This window comes from Camelus bactrianus, chromosome 8, assembly GCF_048773025.1.
Source record: "Camelus bactrianus isolate YW-2024 breed Bactrian camel chromosome 8, ASM4877302v1, whole genome shotgun sequence".
NCBI classification, from domain to species: domain Eukaryota; kingdom Metazoa; phylum Chordata; class Mammalia; order Artiodactyla; family Camelidae; genus Camelus; species Camelus bactrianus.
In genome coordinates this window covers 67051225-67064905 of record NC_133546.1, presented here as the reverse complement: position 1 = coordinate 67064905, position 13681 = coordinate 67051225, and the positions used below count along the sequence as shown (strand labels likewise).

The 13681-nt window shown below is 33.1% G+C and overlaps 1 protein-coding gene across 3 annotated transcripts in view; it reads right to left on the bottom strand.

The window, feature by feature from the left end:
- PHIP (PHIP subunit of CUL4-Ring ligase complex) overlaps positions 1–13681 on the bottom strand; it is a 125877-nt gene that overhangs the window by 87103 nt on the left and 25093 nt on the right. For all 3 annotated transcript variants that reach the window (XM_074368708.1, XM_074368709.1, XM_074368710.1), the window contains exon 7: positions 4147–4307. In XM_074368708.1, the coding sequence (XP_074224809.1) occupies positions 4147–4307 (161 nt within the window). The remainder of the gene's footprint in view (positions 1–4146; positions 4308–13681) is intronic.

Here is a 13681-nt window from a genome sequence, read left to right as displayed (position 1 = left end):
GCACTGCAACCTCACTCCCATCCCTAAAACTGAAACATGTTTTCTTAAGGTCATTTAATGGCCTTGCCAAATCCAAAAGATGTCCTTCAGTTCAAGTTTTACTCTAGGTTTCCATCTTTCATGAAATACTAATCCTTTGGATTTTAAGACACCACTTCTTTTTAAATATTTCTCTGGCCTCTCAGGCAGCTAGCTCTTTCTCAGTCTTAATTACTGACTCCTCTCCTTTTCTTCAGTCTGCTTTAAAAGATGAAGTTCTAGCCTTCTTATGTTACATACATATCAAGTAAAATAATCAATTTCCATATTCAATGATTTCCAAGTTGAATCTTCTAGCCTAGATCTCTCTTCTGAGCTCCCATCGCCTGTTGAGCAATTCTATTTGGCAATCTAAGAAGCATCTCAAATTCTACGTGTCCCAACCTTCTACTCACTCTTCTAAAGCCATCATTTCTGCTCCACTGCCTTCAGGAAAGAAATCCCTTCATACATCACAAAAGAATCTTGATGATCTTGTCCCCCAAAAACATCTCTAGCCCTTAATAATGGTCCATATTGATTCCAATAATATACAATTGCAGTTACATTCTCCCACTTTGTAAATGCCTTTCTGTAAGTCTGCAATATCCTGTTCAACTCAGTTGAAGTGTCACTTCTCTAGTAAGTTTCTCTTACTATCTCCTACACACACTGAACTAGGTACCTCTCCCCTATGACACCTCAGCATCTTGTGCTTCTCCTATCAAGCTTCTTATCATATTGCATCAATATTGTGTTGACTATCTGTGAGCTCTCCAGGGACAGATACTTTGTCATCTCTATATCCTAAGCATTTAAAATGGTATCTGACTCCTAAAAGACTAAAGCTCATTAAAGGAATGCGTAAACTCATAAGCTTTATTATAAATTATTGAATTTATGCAAATAGTTTATGCTCTTTTGCCAAAATTTGGAGAGATATATTTTGTTTCTTAAAAAGTTGGGAAAATCTTTTTATATGGTCTTCAACACACTCTTTTATTATGAGTGAATGGCTTACTCCTGAGAGAATTCATTAATTCTGCTTTTCTCTAGTAAATATTATTTGAGGCAATTGATTCTGAAACCATGTAAAAAAAATTTAAGAGAGAAGTAGGGTGAATTATGCTACCTCCCACTCTGGGTTCTTCTCATTATACTACTGGAAGGGGAAGCATCCATTATTAAAATATTCTAGTACAAAATATTGGTTAATTTTCCTAATATAGAATTTCACTTATCAATTACAAGGATTTCAGTTTAAATCTTGTATGGCATTTATATATAGGATTTTAAATAGGTAAGAAATTAAACGGATAAAACTTATTTCAATCTAGCTATAAAATTAAAAGCAGGAGGTAAAACTTAATGGCTGCTTCCTATATATCTTGTTCTATGCTGATTACATGCATTATTCCATGTAATCCCACAAAAATCCTGTCCGGTTGGTATTATTATTATTGTTGTTGTTGTTGTTATTATTATTATTATCATCATCTATTTCCCTCCCTCTTTTTTTTAAGAGATGAGAAAACTGGAGATTAGAAGGGTAAAGTAATCTTTCATAAATAACACTGTTAGGAAGTAGTAGAGCTGTGAGTGGAACTAAGAGCCCCTAATGCCAAAACTGACACTCTGAACCACAGTGCTATACTGCCTCTTGCTGTGCCTACTCAGAAGAGACTCAAGTCCCTTGGAATAAGCTTTCAAATATATCTACACTAGAACCTAGTAATAAATGTGCAAGGTCTTAAGATACCATATACATAAAAAGGAAATACTGAGTGGCCCATTACTGAATTGTTACTCTAGTTAATAACAACAGTGTGCTGCTCTCTCACAGGACTCTTTCATTGGTCAATCATAATCTTCTATCCTAAAGCCTTACCCTATCATTTTTTAAGACTGGTTTTCAAAGTATTAGTTAGTAACTAGTGTGTTCCCAGTGGAATGAAGTTATGTAACAGTGAGCACATGTGTACCCTAACTCAACTTGAGGTGATAATCATACAAGGAAGCTTTAAATAATAGTGATCTCATATCTTTGCATTTCTTATCACAAGGTAACGTTTTGGAATCTGTAACTGCAAATCACCAGTAAAAAATTACAAAGAGACTATAAGTTTGGTACAAGTAGCAAATTATATCACATACATAAGACATCAACATTTTTAGACTCTTGATAAGACCATATAAAATACTACTGTGATAATTTTCCTCCCTTTATCTTCAACTAAAGGAAAATAATCAAAAAGCAGCTTCCTCTTCACACATCATTCCTGTTCCCCAAATCAAATGCTCTTAAAAGCAGGAACTAAATGCCCAGAACCGGGGCTGTAATTTCTCTTTGCACAGGGCCAAATGGTAACGCTACAGACTCCGCACAGCTATCCAGCCTCTGCTGCTGCAGCGCAGAGCGAGCAGGGGCCCAAGCAAGCAGCTGAGAGTGTCTGCAGTCTGAGTAAAACTGCACGTACAAAAGCAGGTGCAGACTGGATTTGCCCCACGGGTAGTGGTTTGTTAACCCCTAGTTCAGAGGGCTCTTCAGCTCTGCGTCTATTACCCGACTAAACTCATGAGACAGCAACAGCCCATTATCTCACCGCATTTTCCCTCAGAAAGTTGTAGGACACTGTATGTCTAATTCAGATCAAAACACACACTAACTTCATAAAGTATAACAAACAAATACTTAATATCCCTATCATTTTCCAAAAAAGAATTCACAAAAGGTACTTAACTAACATGAAAAATTAAGTATGAAGTTACGTATGTTTTATAATCTCAGTGCAATAATATAACCTTATACTCACCAAAATGAAGTATAAACACAATGTAACGCTTCTTTGTCATTCTTTCAGTTTATTACTATTTTTGAAAGAATTATTTTAAGCATTAGAAATGTCAAATTTACTTTCTGTTTTTAGGGCTAAATTTAAATATTAATATATTGAACTCAAATAGGCTAAAAGTAATTTCCATTACTGTTTGAGAGCAAATTACTGCTGTAGGTATATCAAGGACTTCAGCGAATATGGGGATACCTGTTCCTCACCCTAAAAATAATAACCTGTCAGAAAAATTTTAAAATTTCACTTCTATTGTGCTTCACAGAGAACAGTAGAGGTAAAAGAGAAGGTGAAAGGGAGAATATTAATGTAGAAAACGATTTGCAAATGCCTGAAGTGGATTCCAGAACCAGGGAAAAGATATGTATGAAGTCCTTTCCCACATCCTGCTGTTTAGCTGTTTTACAGATGACTGTGTATATGGGTAAGGGAGAGAAAGTAGATAGAAATAAATCTCTGTTTACAAGCATAAATTTACTTAAAAGAGAAATCTATAATTGTTGTGACTGTATAAAATTCACAGCTGCTCTCTTCAGACACAAAGATAGACTTCCTATCTTTAAATTCCATTTCCCATTTAAAAATTGGGAACCCTGTGAATGAGTGCATACCTTCAGCCCACAGGGTAGTATTTAGTTATAAGTACAACCATAACAGGGTAATAAGTATTACTCTTAGTGGATATAATGGTTGAGGTACCTAAAAATAAACAGAAATATTTCCAAAAGTAATTTTCTCACTTAAAGTTAAAAAGCTCTGCTTTTCTCCATTCAGCAAGTTAAAAGAAACAGTAACAAACCCAAAGAGACTCAACACATGAGATACATTGAAGAATGAGGTGCTAAGGATAAAAAGTAATAAGCAGAAATACATTACATACACCTGGAATTTTTTCTATCACTATTTTAAGAGAAACTTCTCAGACTCTTCTAAGTCTGCTTAATATACTTTGGGTGAAACGTCCATGGTTTAGAATTAAAACTATTGTATGACATTTTACAAAATGTCAAACTGCATTATTTGATATAATGCTGGAAATTACACTTACCCATGATGTAGGACCATAATACAACTGTAACAAGGCCACAACATGTCTTTCAAGAATGTTCCAAACTTTAAGTCCAACTGTAAGTGAAACTTTCTATTATAGTAAGCTTAATTACCTGAATTTCTAGTTTTCCATTAAAAGGAAAACAAAGATTTTATTTCCAGTTCAACTATAAGCAATGTTTCTCCAATTTCATTTCTGAATTAAGATAATACTTTAAAAACTACTTACAGTAAATATCCGTCTGCCCGTTCGATCAAAAGTTACACAGTACACAGACGACAAATGTCCAAGAATTCTTTTATGCATTTTCATGTGCTGATACACTGCAGTTGGAACAAGTCGCTCAAGTCTGTATTTCCCATTCAGCTTTCTTGAAAACAAGGTATCCGCTACCAAGAAAAGAGGGGAAGGAAATAAGTATAATTCAGAAAATTAATTTTCTTTATTATCTTTTAAGAATTCACATATTTCAATTTCTCATATGTTGGTAAAAATAGAGATGCTTTTTAATGTATATGGCTCCTAGTTAAAAAGTCTTCAAAACAGTCAATATAAGAGCCCATTATTTCACTTGAAATAAGTTAAGTCATATACTGTCATCCTCATTTTATAAGCAAGTAAATTCAGTTAAATGACCTGTCTAAAGTCACAAAGTAAAGCATGAAGCAAGGATTAAAACAGACTTCTTTACTCTCTGGCTAGTGCTCTTTAAAAACCAAAATCACTTTATATGACATTATGTCTTTAAAAGGCCTCTATGACATAGCTTTTCTTACAAAAGCAGTTAAAACTGAATCCAGTGATTTTTACTTTTCATCAACCAGCAATTCTTGAACATTCTAAATATGACATATTGAGTAATGTTTTTAAAACCTCTGCAAGAAATGGAGACAGAGGAATAATCTGTTGCATTATTTATAAAAAAAAAAAATTAACTGAGGGTCTTGCCCAAGACCTGTGTAATGACTCCTTTTCTAGAACCTATAAGTTCTTTTTCACCTCATCCATTTTAACCATCAAGATATAACCGAAATTTGTCTTCTGTTCCAAAGCCTGATGTGCTGACTCCAGCCCAAAATGTTCTTTTCCCTCTAAATTACCTCTGTACTTACTTTCTATACTGATAATTATAGACAGAGAGGGTGCTCAATGAATAAATGCTGACTGATCTGCAGGCACAGTATTCACCTATAGATTATCTTTTAATATAAGGCTTTTTTTTCCTGACTGTGACTGCCACCTACATTGGATAGTTAGCATTACAGGTTTTCACTTAAGTTTTGTCCCACAGAAAATTAAATACATGTATAAAGTACTATATAACCCAGGTTTAGAGCCTAAAATTATGCCCTAAAATTGGTAAAATACAAACACCTCAGGTGTATTGTAAAGAATCTCAGTACTTATTATTTTATTCACATATAATAAATGTTTGGCTTACACTACATTTGCAAACAAAAAAGAAATTCTTGGGAACTGGTGAGGAGACAGAAGAATATTTTGCAGGTTCTAAAGCAATAGTATGTCAAGCAGTAACTACATTATGCTTATATGTTCTTTTACTACATCAATCATTTTATATTATATTTGGAGTAAAGATCACACAAAAACACAAGTCATCAACTGTCCTGCCAAACGAGAACTCACATGATCTTACCCAAACACTAAGAATCAATGACATTTCAGACTTATTGTCTGTTCTAAAAGAAAATAAGTGATGGCATACAACACAAACGTTGACAGTGCTGTATAACCAAGACGTGGTTTAATTCTCTCCATCCAAAATTTACAAAATTCTCAAAATGTCAAATTTGATTAAAATATTTAACACTGTTCAGATATAAAAACACTGTTGGAGATAATCACAATATCAAAACTATTATTTTAATGACGATCAAGCATTTTTATATATGTCATAATTTTTAACGATGAATTTGTTATAAAGACTATTTATAATTCAGAGTTGATAAAGCAAAAAATACTTCCCTTAAGAGAAAGTTACTACTCTCTTAAACAGTTTTTAGTGAATCTTTACCTAAACTGGGATGAAATTTTTATTTTCATTTTGAGAGTCAATTGATAAAAATATCCCATTCAAAAAGTTACTTTAAAGTCAACATTTCAAGTAAATCTTTCCAGAAACAACACTAAGTAAAACATATTACAGTTAAAACTATATTCCACGCTACCCTATGTTATGCTTAGCTACCAATTAAGTACTGAATAGCGATACTATGACTGCATCCTAAGTGAGAAGGTACCTAGCAGAGTCCCTGCCCTCAACCAATTTACAAACTTGTACAACAGAACTAAAAGGTATCACATACACAGAAAACAGTATGTAGAGTTCCCAATTAATAAGCTGGTGGTTCAAACTTGATACAGGGAGTTAGAGAAAAAAATACAAGTATGGTTCATAGTTAAAGTTCAACTGAGGAGGTTGAATTTGATGACGTCCTGACCAGATCAAACAGGTAGAGAATTTTCATAAAGGTAGAGAGGAGGCTGTTGTAGGACTCTCATTCAGTGAACTCACATTTTCTTTCACTATACCATTTGCGTAATGTCCTATCTTCCCTACCAGATCTCAGAAACCTTAAGGACAGAAATTCTGTCTTATTCATGTTTCCTACAACTGAGTGTAGAGCCTTTTAAATAAAAAAGTATATAAATGAATCTTAGGTAATAATAAGAAACACAAGATGGTTCAATTAAATTTATAGTTTTATGAAGGAAAAGGCAAATGGCAATCATTCACTTTCTAAAGAAATTGTTAATAGACTAATTGGATTTCTGAGTAAAAAGGAAATGTCTCTTAGATTATAGGAACTCTTTAAATTTTATTAAACCAGAACATCAATTTTTAAAATGAGCATGGTTAAACAGATATAAGAGGTCACAAAGGAGTAAGTTCTTTATATGACATTATTATAGTTTTAACCTTAAATCAAGTGGCATATATGACTGGTTTAAAAGTACATCTATTTTCGTAAGAGTGATGGGGAATACTCTTAAATTAAGCCTGCCAAAGCAAATCTCTATCTTCTTCACTTGGCAAATTCTTTCTTACTCTCCAGGGCCTGTTAAAATGTCACCTCCTCCAGTAAGTCAGTAGCACATTTTAAATGCAACCTAACTGTTGCCCTATAATATCACTCCTCTGTTCAAAATTGTAACGTTCTTCATTTCATCCAGAATAAACACCAAATTCCTTATACATCAGCCTACCAAGACCCTGCATAATCTTATCTCCCATTACCTCTCTGACCTTACCTGTTACTTCTCGCTGTTTACCTGGTCTGCTTCAGTCATTCTTATCTCCCTCATTCTTCCAACACATCAGGTATGTACCTAACTTGGGGGTCTTTGCATTGGCTGTTCCTTCTGGCCAGAATACTTTCCCCACACATGGCTAGTTCCTTGACTTCCTTCAGGTCTTTCCTCAGATATCTGTCACCTTCTCAATGAAGCTTAACCTGATCAGCCCCCTGAAAATTATATCCTATCCCCTGCCATCACTCATAACTCCTGATCCTCCTCTATGTAGCTTAGTATTTGTTCTGTTTCCATGACCTACCACCTTTTATTGGCTAATCACGTTCACTGTTTATTTCCTGCCTCCCTCAAGTATAACATAATAAGCTCATATGGGCAGGACTTCTCATCTGTTTTGCTCTTTGGTTAGCCTAAAAGCTGACAATGGCTGGCACTCAGTAGATGATAAATACATATTTGGTGGATTTAATAAATTAATTACACATCAATAAAACAATTAGGTTGAGAAATAAAACAAAAATGAATTTCTTCATTGGACAGATTTTAGATTCAAAATATCTCTAAACAGTTCATTCCAACTGTCCTGCTAAATGTATTTCATTTGGAGAGAAAGGAATAAGTAAAAATATTTACTCAATTTTCTGAGTGAACAGACCAGTAAAGTGAAATGAAACTTCCAGAAATCACTGTCATCCATTTGAAATACCAGTCTCTTTCAAGTATTAAGAGAGAAAAAGAGCAAAATAGTGAAAAGTGTCATTTGCAGCAAATCATTTCGAACAGTCTTTGAAACAGTCTACGTGCACAAGTCTACAGAACTAATTACTAGAGATAAAAGACCAACAATTTCTTAAAGTTAGATATAACTACTTATATAACTAGATATATCTAACTAGTAGGGTCTTAACTATTGTTTCTGTGGGTACAGTCTAGATAACAAAATGAGAAATAAAATTTCCCCAAAAGTCACTTTTTCCTAGCTCACACCAAGTCATTTTTCAAGAACTGATTTCTTTTATCATAATACTAATGCATACTCAATGCAGAAAGTAAGAACATAAATGAAGAAAAGGTTTTACATAATTCTATCACCTAAAGCAATGACATAAGATTTTGCAAAAGCTTCCCTCATAAGCAGCATTTTAACAGCTATGATATATTCCTTAATGAAATAAAAGCTAGGCTTTAAGTCTGACAGACTTGTGTTTAAACTTGACTCTGGAGATTTTAAGCAAGGTATGCTCTCTCAACTTCAATTTCTCAAGTTATACTTCCAGAAACAACTTCCACCAAATACTTGGTTTTCCTATTAAGCTGTTCTGTGACATCTCACAATTTCACAAATTTTACACTGCCAATTCTATCAGTACGTTTCTTTTATAACTTTTTCTACTGCTTTAATATGAAGGGTCCTCCTGCCAGCCAAAAGTACAATAAATACCCATTTACATCTCCATTTACTTTCCTGTGGTTTAAATTCACTTAACTTCTTAATATATTTTGAGTTTTAGTACACATTATTGGGTGAGTCTCTAAAGATATTTTTTTTCCAAGGTATTTTTTTTCCCTAAAATAATCAACCATTTGTTCCAATCTTTTCATTAACTAATCCTTCTCTATTCCATTAAATTGTCTTATATGTATTTCTGTGCTAGGCCGCTGATGGCATGTCTATGTATATTGCCAGTACCAAAATTTTAAATTTATAATTAATGATGTTTTAATATTTATCTGGTTATTCTCCTTCATGACGTATCCTTTCAAAAATGACTTATTCTTGATTTATTATTATCTAATTTGAAGATGACTGAAAAGTTTTAAATAATTAATTCACTGGAAATCTAAGTTTAATTTCATTCACTTATAAACAACTGACATCTGTCTATCCAGGAACATGGTACTTTAGTCCTATAGCTGGGCCCAAGTTTTCAATGCAGATGATTTTAGAAAAAGATAAACATAAGCAAATTGATATCAGTTTTTCTCATTATACAAATCTTTACTGCCTGAACTAAGTTCATGGGAAATCTGTATACAAATCTATACCATCTGAATCAAGTTTCATGGGGAAAAAAAATCAGTAGATGCCAGAAAAAAAGCATTTGCAATAACCTTAGTGACTATATTCTGGAGGACATCAGAAAAATACATGATAAAATCTCTACAAATAAGAACTGAATCATAAATACCATCACCTCCCTCCAAAAGGTTTTCTCCTTCTGCTAAGTACTTTTTTCCATTTTTTTAAATTGAAGTATTATTGTTATACAATATTATGTAAGTTACAGGTGTACAATATAGTGATTCACAATTTTTAAAGGTTATACTCCATTTATAGCTATTATAAAATATTGGCTATATTCCCCATGCTGTACAAAACATCCTTGTAGCTTATTTTATACAGAAGTTTGTACTTTTTAATCCCCTACTTCTATGCTGCCCCTTCCCCTCTCCTCTCCCTACTGGTAACCACTAGTTTATTCTCTGTATTTATGAGTCTGCTTCTTTTTTGTTATATTCACTGGTTTGTGGTAGTTTTTTAGATTCCACATATAAGTGATATCATACGGTATTTGTCTTTCTCTGCCTGACTTATTTCACTTAGCATAATACCCTCCAAGACCATCCTGCTAAGTACTTTAAAAAATGGACAAGGCAAGGACACATGGTACAACTGCAATGAATTGTCCAAGATCAAAATTAGCTAGTTAAAAAGACGAATTGGAAAAAATTTAAATTACTATGAATTAACAACAATGCAGAAGTTTGGTTTTTTGTTGCTGTTATTTTAACTTTTATGAACAACATAGTATGCTATACTATGTCTACTCCAGTGTAGGAAAGATGTTCCTCCTTAACAGTCAGAATTGGAGGGCCTAGAACTAGTGCTTACAACTTCTGCCAGATCATGAAAGCAGAGCCTTGTTGGCAGTGTAATGAATGCAAGGAGCAGCATGTGGCTACAGATTCCAAAACCTGGAGAGCTAATTTTTTGTGGCAGTAGAATTAGATGAAGAGGTAAAGAGAAGAAAGAGCATGTAATTCAGAAGGTACAACCTAGGCCCTTTTCTGATACAGAAAAAAGTGTACTCAGATAAAAAACATCAAAGTATTTTACCAGAAGATTTAAACTAATTTTTTATTAGATTCATTTTTATACTATATTTTGACTAATTTTATTCTGTGATTCTGATCAAAACACCTGGAAAGCTTCCAGAGTTTCTGAAAATAAAATACAAAAGTAGTTATAATTTATAATAAATAACCACATAAACAGTTCCTAAATTAAAGTACAAAAAAATGTATTCTGGATAATCAGTACCTAGATTTCATTTTAATCTCCACAATTTGTGTTAATAATGGCTTTCCAAATGTATGATTAATAACCCATAACTATAAAACAAGAGTTTGGAAACCTACAGAACTAAACTTGAGTAAACTACAAACATACCTCATTTTACTGCAATTTGCAGATACTAAAGTGTTTTGTTTGTTTTTTACACACTGAAGGTTTGTGGCAACCCTGCATTAAGCAAGTCTATTGGTGCCTTTTTTTTCCAACAGTATTACTTTCTAAGGCATGTACATTTTTTCTGACATAATGCTATTATTGCACACTTAATAGACTATAGTACAGTGTAAACATAACTTTTATATGCACAGGGAAACCAAAAAATTGGCATGACTTGCTTTATTGCAATATTCACTTTACTGCGGTGGTCTGGAATCCAACCCACACTATCTCTGAAGTATGTCTGTACAAAATAATGATAAACATGTAAGCAAGACCACATGAAAACAAACTTCAAACTGATTTACTCCTTTAGACAATAATTAGTTTTCCCAACAAAATAATGCTATATCCATGACAAGGCACTCAGAGGGCAATTTGTACAGAAATAATCTTTCAAATTTACTACAAATCCAAAAAGTCGTCTTTATATGGTGTTGGCGATTTCCATCAAATAAAGTACTGTGTGGTATAAGGTACTTGCTAAAGTTACATAAAATTTTTTTTTGTTTTAAAGAATCACAAAAATGTTCAAATGAAAAGGAGATGACATGACAATGTGGGTCACAAAAAAATAGCTAAATAATTCTCTAAAAGAGAAGTTATGCTAAAGCCAGGAGTCAAATATCCTTAAGAAAATGGCTATAAAGAGGCAAGTCACTAGAGAATGAAGCTACAGAGAGGTTCTTACCGGGACTTCAAGAATCTGATGGAAAAAGTCTTATCTGCTGCAACTGTAGGTAGAAAAAAGGCTATAGAACTCTATTATGATATGCAGCAGATTTGGAAAATAATGGCTAATATTTACTGAGTGCTTTATTATGTGCTAGGCACTGTTCAAGACACTTCACATGTATTCTCATTTAATCCTCACCAATCTTTTAAAGTGGGTATTACTATTATCCCCGATAAGGGGATATTCCTTACCAGTAAGGAAACTGAAGGACAAAATATAACTTTCCCAGAAGTGAAGCCCAGGTTTGAATATAGGCAGTTTGATTCCAAAGAGTGCACTCTTACCATGCTGGTTAGGTAGACAAACATAAGAGAAAAAAACTGAGAGGAAACATGCCAAAGTATTAATAAAAGATAATCAGGGAGACTGGTTAATTTTTGACCTATTCTCTTTTCTAAATTTTTTCCATTGAGCACATATATATCCTGATTAATTTTTATTAAATAAAGTGTAGCTCAAACTACCTCGAGGAGCTTCAAAGAGAACTAGAAAAAAACCTGAACTGTCTAAAGAGATTAATTTAAATTCAAAGATGGATAAAACAGGTCCAGGGATAAAGAAGCAAGGAATTTAAATTTATTTAATCATTAAAAAAAAAAATCCTAAAGACTATGTGTATTAAAGTATTTGAATGTATACTATACTACAGAATAACCACTGCCTATTTCACAATGGATTGAATGATACGCTACAAAGAATTTACATCCAGTTTGATTAGAAAGCCGTAAAATAATACAAAGTGCCATCAATTTTTTTATAAGTTTTATTTATACAATCTTTCCCATTAAGTTTTTAAAGATGTCAAAGATAGTTTAGGTTCAATTTTATTTGGGAAAGGAATCGTATAAAGAACTTTTTAACTCTCTATAGAGCCACAATTAAAAAGCTTGCCACAATAATTCTTCTGAGGTTACTAATATAGATATTAGTAGGAAATCACAGCCTAATATTCGTAATTTGGGGGCCAGAGGTAATTTGGGAAATAATTCAACATAGGTTGGTTTATTTCTACAGCATCATCTGGTCATCTGGTCTCTCTATCATCCTGTATCCGTAACAAGCAATAGACCAATATAGGAACAAGACAAATAAAATGCTGTAATAGTAACCATAATGAACAGAAGTTCCACTTTAGTTAAAGTAGGAGGGAGCTGAAACATTAGAAAGGTAATCCTGTAATTAGCATTTTCTTGTCCACCAAAAAAAAAAAAAAAACAACAAAAACCCACCGAGTGGGTTGAGGGGGAGGCAAGAGAGAATAGAAAAGGCAAAAAATTACCTGGACGACACAATGCCCATGAGAGCTTCTCTCTTTATTTTACAATTGCAACTAAAATAATTAGTATGTACAGTAGCTGCCCTCCAAATCTCTCTACATACTCAATTTTGATGTTTAGTTGTAACTCCTGTTTGAAAGACACCATGTTTTTTAAGATTTAGCAGATACTACAAATATGAATAATGTCTGAAAAGAATTTAAATACTAGCTGAAATAAAATATAGAAAGTGAAAAAGTGATTTCAAGAGTTAAACAAAAAATATCATGAGCCAAATACATAAATAACCATCAAAAAAACCCCAAACCAAACAAAAAAAAGACATTACAATTACTAGGATTGTAATTTTTTAGAATTATATAATTACTTGATTTGTAGTATTTTTTCTCCTCTTTTCTTTCCTGGAAACTAGTGTGAAGATACAAAAAATACTACAATGATATAATATTTTCAATTTTAAATACTTTAAAATATCTTTATAATTCAATGAAAATTTATTTTTTTAAAAGTTAGTTTTATTTCAAACATTTTAATCATTCAATTGTGAGCCAACAAACATTTATAGAGCACCTATATGGGCCAAGTATGGGCTAAAGGATATAACAGAGAAAAAGAAAAGACATAGTACTTACCCTCATGGAGAATGCAGTTTAGCAGGAAAGACAGACAGGAAACAAGGACTTACAAGGATAAGTGCATCAAATAAAAGGTACAGGACAATCTTGAAATATACAGCAGAGGGTCCTAAACATATGGGGCAGGGGGATATCAGGGAGTCAGGCAGACTTCTCTAAAAAATTAACACTGTTTAAGTCCTAAAAAACAAACAGCCAAAGAATGTAGGTGAGAGGGGAGCATATTCTATCTAGGCTGAGGGAAGAGCATGTGCAATGGTCTGAGGCTGGAAAGAGCGTAACATTCAAGCAACAAAGTACGGCTAGCACACAGAGCACAAGAAGCAAG